At 45.9% G+C, this 19,481-nt stretch overlaps 2 protein-coding genes across 8 annotated transcripts in view; both read right to left on the reverse strand.

Moving 5' to 3' along the window:
* Nucleotides 1-5,459, reverse strand: part of LIMA1 (LIM domain and actin binding 1) — a 41,576-nt gene extending 36,117 nt beyond the window's left edge. For 2 of the 4 annotated variants that reach the window (XM_039514884.1, XM_039514880.1), the window contains exon 1: nucleotides 5,301-5,448. The gene's annotated coding sequence lies outside the window, so the exon portion shown is untranslated. Of the gene's footprint in view, nucleotides 1-4,705; nucleotides 4,786-5,300 lie in introns of those variants that run through there. The other 2 variants (XM_039514882.1, XM_039514881.1) reach the window with 2 other exon arrangements.
* A 3,407-nt stretch (nucleotides 5,460-8,866) lies between these two features.
* FAM186A (family with sequence similarity 186 member A) overlaps nucleotides 8,867-19,481 on the reverse strand; it is a 28,639-nt gene continuing 18,024 nt past the window's right edge. For 3 of the 4 annotated variants that reach the window (XM_039514872.1, XM_039514874.1, XM_039514869.1), the window contains one exon: nucleotides 18,668-18,800. In XM_039514872.1, coding sequence (XP_039370806.1) covers nucleotides 18,758-18,800 — 43 coding nt within the window. In that variant the 3' untranslated portion in view covers nucleotides 18,668-18,757. Of the gene's footprint in view, nucleotides 9,442-18,667; nucleotides 18,801-19,481 lie in introns of those variants that run through there. The other variant, XM_039514870.1, reaches the window with a different exon arrangement.

A 19,481-nucleotide genomic window follows, 5' to 3' on the forward strand; every position in this document is an offset into this window, starting at 1 on the left:
AACCTGGCAAGTCTTCACGACAATTTACAAAAAGGTGGAGTAGAAAATGGTGCATCAGCCATAGCTAAACTTCACCATTTGCATCACAGCCACTGTAAATTAATCTTTACATTTACCATAGTAGAGTAAAACCCAGATATATGTTGGAAGATCTAGAGAAAATATTTATACACAGATTCAACTCCCTATTAGTTAGCTGCCTCAAGGTAGGGCTGAGTGGTTTGTTTTTAAAGACATTTATATTGAGGTGTCTGCAAAAAGAAGCATCTGCTATTACAGCTCATTAGTTAATAGCAAAAGGGACATCCGAGCTGAGCAGTGGGACCAACAAAGTAAAATCAACTGAAGCCGAGCAGAGGTATACACTGATCATAGAATCATAGATGATTAGGGTTGGAAGAGACCTCAGGAGGTCATCTAGTCCAACCCCCTGCTCAAAGCAGGACCAACACCAATTAAGTCAACCCATCGATGACCCACTAATCCACCAATTCCTTACCCCAAAACTTTTTTTAAAAAATCAAAATAAAATATATGCCTCTAAAATATGCACTTTATAAGTTTATTTTTCTGATGATAACCTACATTGTAGTCATGTTGATCCCAGGATATTAGGGAGACCATATGGGTGAGGTAGTATATTTTATTGGACCAACTTCTGTTGGAGAGAGTGACAAGCTTTCGTGCTTCCACAGAGCTCTTCTTCAGGTCAACAGTTATAGGCAGTAGATGCACTTTCAGGTTTAATGTATATTGCTCAGTGTTGTATCTTTTTGCACTCACAGGAAGGTACTAGGATTTTTAGAAGTTCATTTGGTTGTCATCTAAATAGTAACTCATCAGGATTACTACTCATTAGGTCAGAGGTGGGCAAACTACAGCCCACGGGACTGTCCTGCCCAGCCCCCAAGCTCCTTGCCCGGGAGGCTAGCCCCTGACCTCTCCCCTGCTGTCCCTTCTCCCTCGCAGCCTCAGCTTGCTCACTCCGCCACCAGCGCAATGCTCTGGGCGGCAGGGCTGCGAGCTCCTGGGGCAGTGCAGCTGCAGTGCCCGGCCTGACCAGTCTCTGTGCTGCGTGGTGGCGGCGGCATGGCCTGGCTCCAGCTGGATGACGCAGCTATAGTGCTGCCAGCCACCGGTGCTCCAGGCAGCGCGGAAAGGGGCCAGGGATAGAGGGCAGGAGAGTTCAGGGTGGTGGTTACGGAGCAGGGGTGTGGATAGGGGTCAGGGTGGTCGGGGAAGGAACAGGGGGTTGAATGGGGGCAGGGGTCCCGGGGGGGCAGTCAGGGGACAGGGCGAAGAGGTGGTTGAATGGGAGCAGGGGTCGGGGGCATCAGGAATGAGAAGAGGGGTTGGATGGGGCGGCAGGGGTCCGGGGGCGGTCAGGGGACAAGATGAGGTGTGTGGATGGGGCAGGAGTCCCAGAGAAGCCATCAGGGAACGGGTGGTTGGATGGGGCAGGGGTCCTGGGGGGGCGGGGGGGGGCAGAGAGGAGGTGGGGACTGGGCCACGACCCCCCCCCCAACCATCCCTCCATACAATTTACTAAACCCAATGAGTCCCTCAGGCCAAAAAGTTTGTCCACTCCTGCATTAGGTCATCCTATGAGGAAAAATCTTCAATAGCTGGGCATGTAACAAACAAGAGATACAAAACACCAGGCCATTTTGCTGAACTTTGGCACCACAAAATACAGAAACAAACATCTCCCTGCCAGTTTTCTGATCTACAGAGACTTTGAAGCCATTTTCTCAGAAATAATATCACCTAAGTCCCAGATATTTACTGCTCAGAATGACAACTTTCTGGGAATGGCATTCACAATTCTTGTTTTAAACATGATGTAAAAACCTAGATTTAAGACTCTGAGATAGTACACACATTTGCTGTTAAGACCAGATAAGTGATCTAATAAATGTGTGTGTTAAATCAGCAGGAACATATTCAAATATGAGACGTCATTTAACATACTGAATAATAGACTTATTTTCATACAAAGTGTTCTTTGGTAAAAGGAAGCAGCAAAGAATCCTGTGGCACCTTATAGACTAACAGACGTTTTGCAGCATGAGCTTTTGTGGGTGAATACCCACTTCTTCGGATGCAAAGAAAAAAGCTCAGACATCTGCAACAGCACAAATACCTGATTCTGCCTGGAGCTCAGAGACTCTTAACTGTTTAGCTACCAAGCTATTGGCTTCAGTGCCAATAGCACACTTAACTAGCAGTAGCTACCATAACCTCTCATTAAGCTTCTTCACATTTACTAAGGGCAAGTCTACACTACAGCCCGGATCGAGGCTCTGAGATTCATCCACTGGTGGTCAATTTAGCACTAGTGAAGACCCGCCAAATCGACAGCAGATCACTCTCCAGTCGACCCCTATACTCTACCCCTGACGAGAAGAATGTAGGTCAACGGGAGAAACTCCCCCCACTGTATAGACCCCGCGGTAACTCGACCTAAGGTACATTGACTCCAGCTTTGTTATTCACGGAGCTGGAGTTGCATAGCGTAGGTCGTCTTACCGTGGTAGTGTAGACATAGCCTAAGATTCAAGCTCCTTTAGGAATAGGCTTTGCTTGTACAATTCAAATATTCAGTTCAAAGTTGAACATGTAAAAATTACATTTTTAACCAATACTGTCACCCTAAGAAATCAGACCAATTATTATAAATATATTTGTGTCACATTCTACTGAACCACTGGGGGCACTGCACATCACAAAAAACACAAACAGAAGACCATCCTCTAAAAAAAATTAATGTTTAATTTAATTGGTTGAATGCTAGTTTACAAGTTGGTCAAGCTAAAAATACATAGAGATACACCTGTTGAATCACTGACTTTCTAACAGAAGTTTATTAAAGTAGATACAGTAGGAATTGTAGAAATATTCCTACTGCCCAAGGAAGAACAATGGAGGTACAGGTGCTCCTAAACTGATAAAGATACCAGCTATGATGCTGTTTATAGAAGATTCTATACTTACCACCACAACAGCATAATTCTCTCTCTCTATAGAGCCTACTTTAAAAATTCTTTGCAGGTAATCAGCATAAATAAAAGAGAGAAGGTGCACTGTTCAAGAAGTTCACAGATCACAATAATATCTGTGTATTACCATAATGTAATAGCTTGAACTAAAAGTTACCTCCCACTTGAGAAATTCTGAAAGAATAAGGCTCTTTGGGTTCACTATACAGTCTAATCTTTCAACTAATGGAATAAGAGCAAAGTCTGTAGTCAGAATTAGATCTGAAGACACCACAAACATAATATTCCAGAACAGGACAAAATGCTAACTGCACTATTTCCTGGGATTGTGGCAGGTCAATCTGAATGTTTTCTTGTTTTTCATTTTTTAACATACGTTTTCAGTTTTCTAACCGCTCAATTCAAAATTCAGAACTATTCCTTGACTTCCTACCCCAAACAAATAAGTCCACACTTGAGGACAGGTGGCCGTGAACAAGTCACTTGAAATAACTTTACACAGAAACTACAAGGTGGTTATCAAATTACGATGTGACCTACAACCATAACACTGTAGCACACAAAGATACTGTAGCCCAGATTTGTACCAAAGCTGGAGAAGGGAGGATCCTAAACATTTTTCCTCTTTAATGGTGGAGAGAGACTTGTAAAAGCAAAATAATTATTACTGTTTTTTTCCTTAAGTTGCATTTCAGAGAGTTCACCTAGTATTTAGGGCATATACTGAAAGAACGTGAAGACTATACCATGCCCATTACCAAACATTTGTTAGCAGCCTATATAAAACAGGCTCTCCACAAACATATCAAGATGCCATCAGACACCTTTCATTTCTTTGAAAGATGGGAGCAAACAACTTTCACTGGTAAATTTTCAATACTGCATGGCACAGAAGAGGAGAAAATAAACACAGGTGATCAGACAATTTATATTATGAGCTCAGTAAAACCTTGTTATGGATTGAGTTAAAACCTCATTGAGACTGATAGTCGTGAACTCACCATTCAATTACCATTACTCTAAGGATAAACCCCTGGCCCCACCTAAAACAAAAGAAATGTGAACCCACCATGGAGTGGGTTTGCTGAGTACTGTTTTGGGTACATGGTACATGTATGGGAAGGCAAAACAGACAAACTGGAAAAAGAGAGTGAAAGACAGCTGGAAAGAACAGTTGAAAGAATGTAGCTGACCCTTGAAGAAACCTGGGGAGAAGTTTTTGGGTTGGGGTACAGGCTGCTTGGGGCTGTGAGTTAAAAAAAGTGGTTTCTGCTTCTTGATTCTTTCTGCATTCAGAGACACAGGACTTTAATGCACTCTTCTTTATTTATAAAGAATGTATAAAGAAATACCTGACTATCGCCAATTTCTATACCCAATTAGAACCACCTACTAGACTCCAGAGTTTTTTTTTTAAGCTAGCCACTAAGGCCAAAGAGGTAACAATATGAAGAAACCATTTCGGTTTTGTTTCATTTTGAACATGGAGGTGGCAAATCTAGCCAAGATTTATGCAGTTATGAGAACTTTATACAGCAAAAGCTCCTAAGGGCATTGATTTACTGTAACAGCACAGCTTTAGAGCAGTACAATCTTTTAGTTTTTGATTTAGCTAAAGCAAGCAAAGGGTCACATATCCAGCTTTCTTTCCAGAGAAAATTCCCCCCTGTGGACAGGAATAGCGGCTTCCTCCTCGTACGGCTCACCGAGTAGATTTCCAGGACTCAGGTGGGGCAGGAAATGAATCCAGGGCATACAACAGGCATGAAGTTTGGATCAAGCTGGCCTCAAGCTTTCCAGGCAGGCAGGCAGGCACACCCACGGGTATGTCCGTGCGTATTCATGCGGCTCTGGCCGGTGTCAGACCCGCCTGCCGCAGGGGCTCGCCTCGCCTCCCCTCCCCCGCCCGTAGGAGCGGACCCCTGCGACAGGTGCTTGCGGGAGGGGACCGAGCCAGGCCCCTGCCCCGCCAAGGGAGCCCGCCAGGCCGGGGAGCGTCGCTTCAGCCCCTGGGGCGGCTGCCGGCCGGGCAGGGGGGCAGGGCGGCCCGGCAGCCCGCAGGGGCCGGAGCCGGGGGCGGGGGGGTGCACGGCCCGGGGCGCCCCAGCCCCACAACCCGGCCCCGGCGCCACCGCTCCTCAGGGGCTGCGCGGGGAGGCGGCCGGGGCCGGACCCGCCGGCCGGGCTGTCTGGGGGGAACCGGCCCGGCCCGGCCCGGGACGGGGAGGCGGGAGCCGGAGCCGACCCAGGCGCCGCAGCGAGCAGGGGAACCAGGCGGCCCCGGCGCCCGCAACCACCCACCTGTGCCGGCGGCGAGCCGGGACCAGCGCCGCGCACCTGTCGCTGCTGAGGAGACGCAGCGGCACCTACAGCAGCGGCGGCAGCTCCGCCAGGGGAGCTTTGGTCACACCCCCAACTGCCGCTAGCCACGCCCAACCAGAAGCCTTAGCCACGCCCCGTCTCCCTGTCCGGCTCCTCCTGCGCGCATGCGCCCACCTCGCCTGCGCGCTCCCCAGGTGCGCATGCGCATTTTCCCCCTCGACCCTCCTTGGCAAAGCTTCTCTGCACATGCGCCCTAATCTCTCCCTGTTCTGTTCCTCTCCCCTTGCAGAGGACTGAGTGTCCCCTGGCTGCCTGCAGCCTGACACACGAGGCCTGACACAGAGCTTTCATAGAGGGTCACCAGGGTTAGCAGGAGGATTTCTGGATCCATGGATTGTGTCCTTAGCCTAGCTCTGCTCACGATGGCCCCAATCCTGGTCCAAAGCGGCCCTGGAATGATAGATGGTTTTGCACCAAAATGCGTGAAGCCACCCGGAGTCAGCAGCACCAGGAGGCAGAGGAGGCCCTGCCTGCACTAGGGAATTTTTGTACCAATATAGCTGCCCTCGTGCAAATCCCTCATATAAACAACTGTGTTTGGGGAAATCAATACACAGTTCCCAGTTCTGCCACGGATTCCCTGGGTGATCCTGGGCCAAGGTGGGTGAGGTAATACTTTTTATTGGACCAACTTCTGTTGGTGAGTGAGATAAACTTTTGAGCTACACAGCTCTTTTCCAGTCACGCAAGCTCTGCCTCCATTTCCCCACCTGTAAAATGGAAATAATTATATTTCCTTTTTCCCATTCTTTGTCTGTCTTATCTATTTAGATCATAAACTCTTCTGCACAGCAACTCTGGGGCAGCATCTAGCACCATGGAGTTAAGAGGGGGGCTCCACACGCTACCATCAAACAAATAAATAATAATAATAGTAATACTATCAACCATAAGGAATGCTGCTCTAATGCCTGATAGTAGTAACCATGAATAAAGACGATCTCCCACCTTTTATTTATTGGTTCATTAGCTTTGAGGAGGTAGCATTCAGAGTGGAAAAAAAGAACTGCACATCAGAGAAAACAGGCTGAGTGATTGTTTAGCCAGCTGGATGCTCTTCATTTTCTGCTTGTAAGTAGATAGTTCTCCAGCAGCCAAACAAGATAATCTGCATTCCTCTCCCTATACTAAATACTGAGATGTTGGCAGTTTTGTGTATCTTCATTAGCATGGTATGTGTGTGCTCTCTCTTCAGCCAGCAAAGTGGCTCCTCAAGATGTTTATCTATATAAAAACCTTGGCATAGATTTTGCTGCTCTTTTGCTCTAGTTCTTCATACTCTGTGGGTTATAAATGGAAAGGCCCAAATCAATAATAAAAATAAAGTTTAGTCTGCTCTGCTCCAAATCTCCCTAACACAGGCATCCTGGTTGGGAGTCTAAGGTGGCCTTCCTCGTGCAGAAATTCTAGGTCCATTGCTGGTTGTCCCAGGTCTATGTGACAATGTGATTCCATCACTCTGTGCTTGTGGCCCTGCTCCAGAACTACCATTCAGCATAGAAGGATTTAAAGCTAATACAACTTGCATCAGTTGACTTCACTGCTCCATGTCTGCATGCAGCCTGCATGATCTCCTTAGCAAGGCACACCACCACTTTCTCAGGGCAACAGGCTGCTGCCAAAATGACCCCACATGTCTCATGCCCTGTATCTGCCTCCTGGTTCCAAAATGAGAATTACATTAATGCCACAGTTGGAACAGGTCATTATTCTGACCATTATTATTCCCTTACCACTGGCTGGAAAAGAAGCCATGGACAGAAGTCTAGAGCATGCCCAGCAGGGAGTGGTTTGCCTTTCTGGATTGGTGAGCTAAGGGCACTTCCACAGAGAGGCCAATGAAGGACAGATAAATTCTTCCACAATACACTGCAAAATAATTTATAGAGTGACACATCTTAGTGCATGCTAAGAAGCAGAGAACATGATTGCAGATGTCTGAATGCCTCACACAAGTGTATGCAGCACCAGTGTGGATGCAACAACTTCAGTGTGCTTTGCAGAGGGGTTGCTCACATCAGGACCAGGCTAACCCAAGTGCTGATCACCTGGATTAACTCTGCAGACTGCAGTGGAGACATACCCTAAGAGAAGAAACCAAGGGCTGAATGTAGACAGGGAGAGGAAAGTCCCCTCTCCTAACTAGATGTGGTCCTGCCAGGGTGGTGCTGAGGACCATGGGCAGTACAGGGGGAGGAGAGAAGCTTGCCTTGCTGTGTTCCATGCATGCCTGTCCTGCAGCTAAAGAGACAAATTTGTCTCCAGAGCTGTTAATCTGGCATCTTTCACTAGCATTATAATCTCATACATTGATTCTCTAACCCTCATCTACACACACATTTTAACTGGTTTAGATAAACTGATCCAAACCCGTGTGGATGCTCTTATTTCACCCTAAGAGCAGGTTCTTTCAGTTTAGCTTAAACCTGTTCCTAACCAGCTTAAACTAAATTGATATAAGCCTGCTTAAACCAAAATAAGAGCATTCTCAGAGCCTTTTGCATCAATTTAATCAAATGGGCTTAAAATCACATCTTTAATTGAACTGGTGCAACTCTGAGTGTGGAAAAGTCATCAGACTCCTTTGAAAATCCCACCTCAAATTATTATTATTTCTGTAGCACTAGTGGGAGCTAGATGGGGCAAATGTTTCCTGTGCCAACCCAACTGAAGCTTTCAAGGATCTTTGTATTTATTTTGCAAACACAAGGAAATCCCCCCCCCAAAAATCGTTGTTAACTTAGACTTAAGGTTGTTGAAGAAATGAATGTAACTCAGACACAATACAGACCATTACACACCCGAATCACTAAGAAGACAGGAAATTACTAGCTAGTTTACATTAATTACAGTAATATCAGTATTGATATGTGCACCTTACATAGTCCAATAACAACCTGAACTCTGACACATCACCAATTACACACACACATAGACAGGTGATCTATATGTTGAAAGCATTTGTAAGAATGTCTTGATGGAGGAAGGTTTCAGCTGTTATTGGAATCTGTAAGCAGGGCCGGCTCCAGGGGTTTTGCCGCCCCAAGCAGCCAAAAAAAAGAAAGAAAAGCCGCGATCGCGATCCACGGCAATTCAGCAGGAGGTCCTTCACTCCGAGTGGGAGTGAGGGACCCTCCGCCGAATTGCCACAGAATACTTGAAAGTGCCGCCCCACTCCGGAGCGGCCGCCCCAAGCACCTACCTGCTTGATAAGCTGCTGCCTGGAGCCGGCCCTGTCTGTAAGGTAAACTTGCTCAAGTCAATCTTATTAATTAAATGTACGAAATGTAAAGGAAATAGTATGCTTATATAAGTTACCTTAGTTGGTCATTTCCTGTCTTTCTAATGTATACATTCTTCAATGGTAATTCTGTAATTATGTATTTTAATTAAAGGTTACATTAATAATAATATTATATTAATTACTTCAACAAACAACTCCAACCTTGTGCTAGGTGCTCTATGAACACACAGTAACAGGTGGTTGCTGCCCTGAAGAGTTTACAGTCCAAATAGACAAGACAGACACAGAATCAGGGAAGGGGTAGAACACCCCTGCAGAATGAACAATGTGATGTCAGCAAATGGCATATAAATTCCATCACTGTTTTGGGGCGGGGGAGTTTATTGAGGAGGGGATCAGCTAAACGGGAAGAAAAGGGAAGAGGTGAGGGGGACAGGGCAGGGGAGAGAAGGGTAATAGGATCAGGTCTAGAGTAAAGCTGAAGCGAAGAGACTGAAGGTGTAGGGGAGTTGAAGCACAAGACATAGAAAGTCCAGTCCAAACTGTAGAAACTTCTCCACATGTCCCCAGGACCAAAGATCCCCCTGCTTTGGCTGCTTCTCTCCCTACTGGTTGGAGTCTCTGGCTGGCTCCTCTCTGCTGTCTTCTCCAAGGCCCACATGGAGGGAGGGGTGGTACCATCTGGGCCCCAGTGTCCCAAGAAGACGGGGGGGCTCCCCTGCACAGTTCTGGATCCAGTGGGATGCTGGGAGGAGGGGTGGCTCCCACTGGATCCCATTTTACCCCCTCCCTTGAGTGTAGTAGTCCATGATTCTCCTTAAATATAAAAATGTAAAAGTTATTATTTTTAAGCATTGTAATTAAAATAATTCTCTTTTATTTAAGGATTCCCCTGCAGTGTTGGGAATCCAAACAGAAGGTACTTGAGATAGTGCTCAAGAACCAGAAAGTTAAATTGGAAAGTTTAGTTTCACTGCTCAAATAGTAAAAGATAAACAGACCTTTTCAGCACATTACTTATTTGCATTACAGTAGCATTCAGAGGCCACAATCAGAATTAGGACCCCAGGCCATTATATAAACATATACTAAAAGTCAGTCCCAGTTCCAAAGAATTTACAGTCTAAAGCCCCAATCCTGATGATAGTATATGTGTAGAATTCTCCATCCATGTGGAGCCCTATTGACTTCAAGAGAGCTCCATGAGGGTGCAGAGATCTGCCTAGAGCTGATTGCAGGATCAGGACCTAAATCAGGACAAGATGTGACAAGGGACATGGCACACAACAAGAAGGGGGTGAGAGGGGTGCAAGGAGGCAGCCATAACAAGGCACAAGGATGCCTAGATGAGATATATGTATAATTTGCACTGCATGCTTTAATGTAATTTAATGTAAAGTGTCTGTGATGTTTATATGTTTTAATAAATGATTTTAATGAATCTCTAATAGGTCATCTGTTTATGACATCATCATAAATGGTGAAAACTCAGTGAGATTTTAACCATTCTTTCTGGATTAACAATCTCAGGTATAGTCAGTAACATAGGAACAGGGTTTGTTTTTTTTTAAATTGGGCTGGATTCTCCTCTTACATTACTCTTAGAGCAGTGGAATTCAATCAACTTCAGTAGAGTTTTTCCTAATTGGCATGGGAGAGGAGAATCAAGATCAATATTTATTTTTGTCTCAACAGTCTGTTTAATATTTCACCTAGGGTCAATCCTGACATATGCTGGCACTCTGTGATGGAGGCTTAGTCCTTTCATTGATGCACAATCAGTTGTTGAGGCTGTTCAGTTCCCTATAGGATGGTCTCAGCATGCTGCAAAATTGGGCAGCTATGATTTGAGGGCAGCATTCAGTGATATGGCCAGTCCTAACACCCAGATGCCCTTTCTGTGTCTTAGAACTACACCCAGTCAATTAACTTCATAAAAGTCCCTCCCAACACTGGTTTAATCAGTGACTAAACTGGAATTTTACTTTATTTCCAAGCAGTGCCTATCAGTATGTACATTCCTCTTTTTATGGAGCCAAGGCAACAGAAAAACAAGCATAACAACCATTACAGTGGTAATCAGGAGGGCTGTATAAAAAGTCCCAGGACTCGGAGAGATCTCACACAGCTCATATGTCAGAAAAGCATGTGCAGATTTGGGACTGAAGATTAGGCAGGATGTTAACATAGTGCTCCAGAAAACATGTGTAAGAAGTTAGAACTGACTCTTTATGGAGCATAGATAAAAGAGCAAGCACAAGATCAGATCTTAGTGTCTTTATTCAGTCCACACTCAGGCAAATAGGGTATGCACCCGCCCACCGTTCCCTACAAGAATGCAATCTCAACCAATTAACCAACATCTTAATTTTATCAGCTAAAATCAATTGAGAAAAAGTTCAGTGGTATCTTACAGTCAAACCAGTTAACTGATTGCAATACATACAAAAGTCATTGTATATTATCACAAGCCAGATTCTTGACTGCAGCAGAGCTGCTCAGGCATAACAGAGAGCAGAAAGCTGGCCCCGTATCTGCCACAATCATCTTGATCCCATATTTACCCTGCAAATCTAAGATAACATTACAGTTACTCTAGATTTACAGGGGTGTAATTTAAGGCAGATTTTCGGAGGTTTGATTGAATAAATACTAATTAGGGGATGATTCTCATATACACTAAGGCCTTGGCTACACAGGCACTTTACAACGCTGCAACTTTCTCGTTCAGGGGTGTGAAAAAACACCCCCCTGAGCGCAGCAAGTTACAGCGCTGTAAAGCACCAGTGTAAACAGTAGCCATACACTAATCCCCACGGGGAGGTGGACAGGGACAGCTCTAGACATTTCGCCGCCCCAAGCATGGCGTCATGCTGCAGGGGGCGCTCTGTTGGTCCGCTGGTCCCACCAGAGCCGCGGGACCAGCGGACCCTCCGCAGGCATGCCGCCAAAGGCAGCCTGCCTGCCGCCCTCCCGGCGACCGGTAGAGCGCCCCCCGCAGCATGCCGCCCCAAGCACGTATTTGGCGTGCTGGGGCCTGGAGCCACCCCTGGAGGTGGAGTACCTGCAGCACTGGGAGAGCTCTCTCCCAGCGCTGGCGCCGCGACCACACTCACACTTCAAAGCGCTGCTGCGGGAGCGCTCCCACAGCAGTGCTTTAAAGTTGCAAGTGTAGCCATACCCTAAGTCCCCTTTACAACTTCTCTAGCTCTATAGAGGCAGGGTCTTAAAATGGGTTTAAATTATGATTATACTGGCAGAGCAGGGTAAAGAGCCTCAGAATTAGGCCTTCAAATGAAGGATTTGGGCTGAGATATCCAGTCACGTGAGAGGTTAATAAAGCAAAAGCCACTATTACATCCTGGGGAAAGAATTCCAGCCTCCCTCAGACACAGAACATTTCAGAACCACAGTGCAAGGATGGACGGATAGGTTCCCCAGTCTGCTCCAATCATCCTTTGTCATGTGCTTTCTTGCTATGGGCTCGTTAACTCTAACATATACTGTCACTTTCACATGATGAATTACAGAATTCCTTTCCACTCAGCCCTCCTGAGAGATTGAGAAAGAGGCTGGATCTGCCTGACAGGCATAGCTTTTGATTTCTTTCCCAGTGTACGCATTTCATTTTATAGTGGAGGCTGAAGTAAATCTCTAATAAACTACTACCTCCTTAATGCCACAGGTCTCAAGTCACTGTCACTGGCTATTGGATCTCCATTTAACTCAGTGGTTCATTGTATCTCTCTATGCTCTGCTATTAATCCCTTGTCCATGTGTACAGTATGCAGTGCAGGGGGAGGAAAGGGGAGGGGACCAAACTGGGAGTGAATGGTGCAAACACCTTCATGGAGGGGTTTTCAGCTGAAATTTGTGATTTATGCAAATAAAAAGGAAATGTAGAAACACCCTGCAAGGACTTGGCTGGTGTGTGGCCTCTACTTGAAAAGATAAACAACGTAAGTACTGAAGAGTGCCCTCATAGACTGTATTCTGCTATCAGCTAATGGTGATTCTTCTGTAGCTCACTTGGTAGGGGCTCTTGCTTTTGGAGAAGGGGAATTTGAGTTCCATTTCTGTCATTGCAAAGTTCCAAGAGACTGTGTCAAGCGGCACTGTGACATGCACAGAATCATAGAAATGTAGGACTGGAAGGGACCTCAATAGGTCATCTAGTCCAGTCCCCTGCATTGAGGCAGGACTAAGTATTATCTATACCATCCCTGACAGATGTTTTTCTAACCTAGAATGATGGCGATTCCACAACCTCCCTAGGTAATTTGTTCCAGTGATGAACTATCCTTACAACTAGGAAGTTTTTCCTAATGTCTAACTTAAATCTCCCTTGCTGCAATTTAAACCTATTACTTCTTGCCTGGTCCTCAATGGATAAAAATAATTATTTACCACCCTCCTCTTTATAACAACCTTTTACGTACTGTTATCATGCCCCCCCTCACTCTTCTCTTCTTCAGACTAAACAAACTACTTTTTTTCAATCTTTCCGTATAGGTCATGTTTTCTAGACCTTTAACCATTTTCGTTGCTCTCCTCTGGACTTTAGCTAATTTCCCCATATCTTTCCCAGAGTGTGGTGCCCAGCAGAGGGGTCCTAGCTAGCCACGGATTACAATCCTGCACTAGTGATTTGCCTCTGCACTTCCACCTATGGATCTCAGAGTGCTTCGGTAACAATAATTGACTGAGGCAGGTCAACATTATCCCCATTTCACAAATGGGTGTTCTGATGGACAGGAAGGGGAAGTGACTTGCCAAAGGTTATACAGTAAGCCAGTGTCAGAGTTGGGAACAGAACTCAGAGTTCTCCCAATCCTGTGCTTTATCTACTAGATCTGCCTTCTGACTGAGGCTGTCAGGTGAAGATTTCATTCACCTTGGGAAGAAGAATTTAAGGTGGAGCAAAAGTGACCGACAATCCAAGGAAGAAGGGTGATCTTGGTTAGACACTACATTATTGCCTTCACCCCCACCTCATGGACCTCGTCTACTGCATTGAACACATCCCTGACTTTCCCCCTGTCCTCCTCGTCCCTCCAATTAAATGAAAATCAGCACTTCCCAATTACTGCTTTCCAGTTGCAGCACGAGAGCTATTTTCCAGAGACACACATTATCGAAGAAAGCCACAGAAATGGGTCCTGCAGCAGAGCCCGTGAGCCCTGCTCCGATCGCTACACTGTAATTGCTACAAGCCAGAGAAGGCTGGGATGCTGGTGCTTCTGGGAGTCCTGTTTCTGAATGGATCATTGATAATGTGGGTTGCTGGCAAGTGAAGAGAGCTTTTCCTTACTTTTCTTCTTTACAGTGTTTGTCTGTCTATCCTCCAGCTGTATTTGTGTGGCCAGTAAACCGTGAAAATGGAGGCCAAAGTGTTAATGCTGTTGATTTCCCCTCTTTCCTTCTGGAGCTTATCAGCTGGATTGTGCTCTTTGGATTATGTTGTATGACAAAGTCCATGCAGCCACCAGGCCCTCATATCTGTGGTACAAGCAGCACAGTGGCTCCAGGGAGAGAAATGCTCTTCCCCTTCCCCTCATCAAATCAGCTTAAATGGAGTTAAACATTAATGTCCCTTCTGGCTGCTCACTGTGCAAGGTCCAAGAGGAAAAGCATGCTGAGTCAGCATCTGGTAACTTCAGTTCCTGTCCCCAACGCCTCCCTCTTCACATGATTCACTACTTTCTTCTCCCCTCTCCCCTCCCTCAGTGTTCTCAGACCTGGATGAAACCTAAGTAGAAGGCAGAGGGGTGCTGTAGCTGCCTTGACTCCTGAGCACTGGAGAGCTGCTCCTGATGTGTTTGATACTGAAAAACTCCCACTGGCTGTCCTAGTTAGTAGACTGATGGGGAACCCACTGTCTCTATATGTCTTGCTTTTTCTGTTTTAGTGCCATTGCTGAATTAGCAGCCCCAGAGACTGAAGTATGTCAGCGGCAGAACTGGTACAGCACGGGCAGCAACAGAGCATGGTTCCTGTCATGCTGCCGCTGCCATTCGGCCTTTGTCCCCACACTCTGTAGCCAGCGTTAACACTGTAACACACCCATGGTAGAAATCAGTTACCATTTTCATGTCCAAGATGCAGCCATTTTGCCATCTGGATTGGTACGAGATGTCAATTACACCCACAGAATAACAAGCACTTCACTGTTGTCATTGTGCTGCACACTGTGACCATTTGGAATTTTACAACAGCAGTGGGGACAGAGCTCAGCTCCAAAAGCCCAGTTTGAGCTAAGGGAGAATCTCCATCAGCTGCTAGCAGGACGGAGCCTATGCCATAGGATGGAACTGTTCTGATTCCATCCAGCAAAGACCAATAGGAAACATACACACCAGCCAGTTCATTATTCTCTCACTCTTTCTCCATACAGATTTTTTATACAGATACATTTTAAACAGATAAAGAGAACCCTTAGTACATCTGTAGTGGTTTTAGGAGGGTGGTCCAGAGGTATGGGAGGAGAGTGAGCAGAAGATGAGAAAACCCATTAAATTGAATTTATCTGCCACAGAATATACACTTCAGCACTGCCAGGTTGCTGGATGAGCCAGAGCCTGACAAAGTGGATTGATTGCTCAATGCTGTTGCCGGGCTGTCTCTCAAAGCCAGACCTCTGTACTGTTTGCCTTGTACTAAAGTATGTTGGAATAAGACTGTAATTACTGCTCATCAGCTTTAAGACTGCCAGGGTTACCTACCTCACAAGCACCTGGGTCCTGCTCTAGCTGTGTCCATGCTAGGACTTGGGCTGGTAGAACTGGGTAGGTAACGCTCACGCCCCTGACCCACACAGTTGAGAGGTACAAACTCTGTTTGCTAAGCAGACTGGAATGAGGATCCTGCCAGTCCCTGCCTGCTCACCCCCGCCCGACAAAAGAAGGAAACACACCCCGGAAAAACAAACAAACAAATAGTGGAACTGGTTTTGCCTGGGAAGTGACCCATTTACTCCAGCAGTAATAGAAGTTTGTGAAAATGCAACCATATGATCCATCAGGAGCTCTGATCCAGAAACTGAGCTGACATTCCCACAGGCTTCGTGCAAACCTTTGCTACAGTTACAACCCTTGTGAGATTGTGTGATGGTGCGGCTTCTCTCTACAACAGCCCTTGCCTCAGCTCCACTCTACAGTATAATCACACTTTGTACAGCTCCACACAGTCCCCCATCCAGGGTCTCATTTATTAATATTGGAAGTGGAGTTCAAGTCTGATAGAGGCAACACTTTCATTCTGAGCCTCCACCTTTCTTGAGTTCCCTCAAGACTTCTTCCCACCAAATCAATCCACTCTCTAAGGCTTAATCCTTCCCAAGCATTTCCTGCTTCTCCCCAGCAGGGACCCACTGCTGGTCCTTCCCTAGACTCCAGTTACACGACACGCCAGACACAAGAGACTCCTGCACTCGGATACTCTTTCCAGCTCCCTCTCCCACTGAGAACAAACTGCTGCTTGTATCTCTCATCAACCCTGACTCTCAATCACATGCACTCAGTTCTCTAAGTCCCATGAATTAGGCAGAAAACCAGGCACAGGTCAGAGCTGGGTTCTGAACCTCTTAAAGGCTCTTTGACAGGCTGGAAATGGGTCTCATGTAAGAACCTGGAAAAAGGAGAATTTAAGGGTGAGGGAAGAGTAATAAGAATTGTTGGCTGTAAATTGCTCCCACTCCAGAAACCTCTCTTCCTTTTCATTGAGTTGCATTGTGGGCAGTGAGGGCATCCCTGGCTTTTCCATGACCTCTCTCTCTCCTCTCTGCAACTTAATGAAAATCAGGATTTCCCAAATACTGCTCTCCAGCTGTCGTGCCACCAGAGTTGCTCTCCATAGAGATGAAAGGAAATGGCTTAACATCCAAATTAATTTCCTGCCTTAAAATGAGATTTCAAGCCAGATGTTTCTGATAGGCTTGTGGACCCCAGCCTTTTCTGGGAATTGTACCCATATACCAGGTGGAGACAGCCAGTGTCCATTGCCTTCCATACTGTGTGTACCCTCTAACCCCCAGCAGCTCCAGCCTTGCCTTGTGTTCACCAGAGAAGCTCTAGCTGCTTAACTGGTTACACTAGCACACACAACTGAGTGGGGGATGAGGAGAGACAATGCTGTGGGCTCACCTCTCCGGAGCAAGCTACGCAGGCTACTTCGTATCATTCATACTGCACAGTGTGGCTACATGCTTGCCACAGGTTTGATCAGGGGACAGAACTCAGACCCTTCTGTCCCAAGAACAATGGACCTGACCACTGCAGCTAAAGGAGTGCTTAGCTGTGCAGCTATCAGGCCTTACCTCCTCTGCGGGCTGCTAGGCACAAACCCACATAGTAGATAGACAGTTATTGTTATTACCTTTATGGTGCAGTAGCATCTAGAGGCCCCGTGCAGCGAGGTGCTGCACACATACATAACAGACAGTCCCTGTCCCAAAGCCACTTGCATGCTTGAGTAGATCTGACATTTCATCTAACAGGAGAGGCTGTATAAGCTGCCCTGCTGTGGAGGTATTTATATTGCACTTGCTTCTCACCAGAGGCAGGCAGAACACATCTGTAACCTCAGCTCACACCGTGACCCACGTTAGACTCAGCTGCATGGTTTAGATGGGGAGAGACTCCTGGAAGAGCTTGCATCCAAGATGTCAGAGCTTGGCTGCACTTCAAATAAAAGGAAATTCTTCTTCACACAGCGCACAGTCAACCTGTGGAACTCCTTGCCTGAGGAGATTGTGAAGGCTAGGACTATAACAGGGTTTAAAAGAGAACTAGATAAATTCATGGAAGTTAAGTCCATTAATGGCTATTAGCCAGGATGGGTAAGGAATGGTGTCCCTAGCCTCTGTTTGTCAGAGGGTGGAGATGGATGGCAGGAGAGAGATCACTTGATCATTGCCTGTTAGGTTCACTCCCTCTGGGGCACCTGGCACTGGCCACTGTCAGCAGACAGGATGCTGGGCTGGATGGACCCTTGGTCTGACCCAGTCTGGCCATTCTTATATTCACGGATGTAAGTGGAACATTAGGAAAAGAGCTCTACATAAGTAGCTGCAGGGTTGGGAGGGATGCATTTCCACTGTGTCTGGGAGCAGCCAAAACCTCAGGGCTGCTGGGAGTGTGATTCTATCTCACACCCAGCAGTAATTTATCTTGATCCCATCTCAGCTACTCCAGGCCTCTTGACTACAGTAATTATTAGTCATTTGCATTTGTCAGAGTGCCTGGTAGTTACAGTATTTAACTTTGGCCTCTTTTGGAAGCAAATTCCTGATGCTCTGCCCCAAGTGCTCCTTTGAGGTGGAGTTTCCTCTTGCAAAATGAATGTGGGGGTGCTGAAAAAGCTATGCGTGGCCTAAGTCAATTGGTTCTGATGACTATGAAAGATTTTGCTTTTGGTTCAAATACATATGTCACAAGCCTTATCACCATACTTCCCTAGCACAGTAGTCAGGATGTCCTGAAGATGCTATTGTTCCAGGTCCTCTATTAAGGAATACATGACACAACCCCACACCTCTATACAAATAAGTGTGACTCTGATAGAGTAGCCAAGCAGGGCTAGGAGATCAGAACTCCTGAGTTCTAGCCCTGGCTCTGCCATTGGTATTCCTCCCCTTATCTGTCACCTCAACCCACCAAAATGAGATAAAGCTTGCTATAGTCCAGCCCAAATTTATATCAAGCTAATGCTTGCCTGAAAAGCACAACTTTTCACCTTGCCATTCAGTCCCTTTCACTATATAACCTCTTGATTTTAGTATATAGAGCACATGAATTTTGCTCTGTAACACACATGGGCAGAAGGTGCAATTGTTTCTGTTGCAGCCCCTTATTCAGCTAATAAGAGAAGGCCCAGGGGGATGGAGGGGCACATTCCTGAGCAGGAACAGAAATTCAGTGGAAGGACTGGAGTTCAACAGAAGTTGAGAATTCAGTGGAACTCCCTTAGGAGCCTTTGACAATCCCAGCCTCAACAGAGTGGAACATAAACTGCAGTCTTACAGTAAAGGCACATGGCCATGAAATAAACACAAAAATATACTTTATTTGCTTTCTACATAAATTTCTGTTGTGCATTAAACTGCATCTGGACTATCCTATATTTACATGAGTTTTTACTTGTGTCCATATGTTTTCCATCTGGGAAGGTTCTGGACTCTAAAAAAATAAAAAAAAATTAAAAAAAAGACAGGCTTATTGTTACAAAATACTAATTATTTAATAGCTATGCAGAGCCCAGTCCTGCATACCTGCTGCATTTAAAGTCAATGGGGTTGTACGTATGTAAGAACTAGGAGCATTAGTGACTGATATCTACAAACAAAAGGACCAATCCTGCAAAGTGCTGATTGACTGCAACACCCACTGGTTTATTTGGGAGCTAAGAACACTCAGCACCTTACAGAGTCAGGCCTTTAAACAGTATGAGATGGTCAGAGTGCAGGCCTGGACATTAGGAAATGGTGATGTCTAATCCTAGTGCTGGTATCAACGCCCTTAGATACTTAGGGGTTGATTTTCAGAAATGCTGAGCACCTGCAGGTTCAGCTGGAGTTACGGGTGCTCAGCATTTCTGAAAATCAGGCTGTAACCTCTCTTGACTCTGTTTCTTCATTATTTTGATACCTTGACACTGTGGTAGGGGGTGCACTAGAAATTCATGAACAGATTCTGTGGATAAAGACAGATCTGTAAAACGGGGATAATACTTAACTACCACACAGCGGGTGTGTGAGGATTAATAGGTTAATGTTTGCAAAGCGCCTTGAAGATGAAAAGTGATAAGCCTTATTACATCTGGTGTGCACAGTAAATGAGAACATAGAACAGGATCCCAAT

The sequence above is a fragment of the Mauremys reevesii genome, linkage group 25 (genome assembly GCF_016161935.1).
Source record: "Mauremys reevesii isolate NIE-2019 linkage group 25, ASM1616193v1, whole genome shotgun sequence".
Classification (NCBI taxonomy): domain Eukaryota; kingdom Metazoa; phylum Chordata; order Testudines; family Geoemydidae; genus Mauremys; species Mauremys reevesii.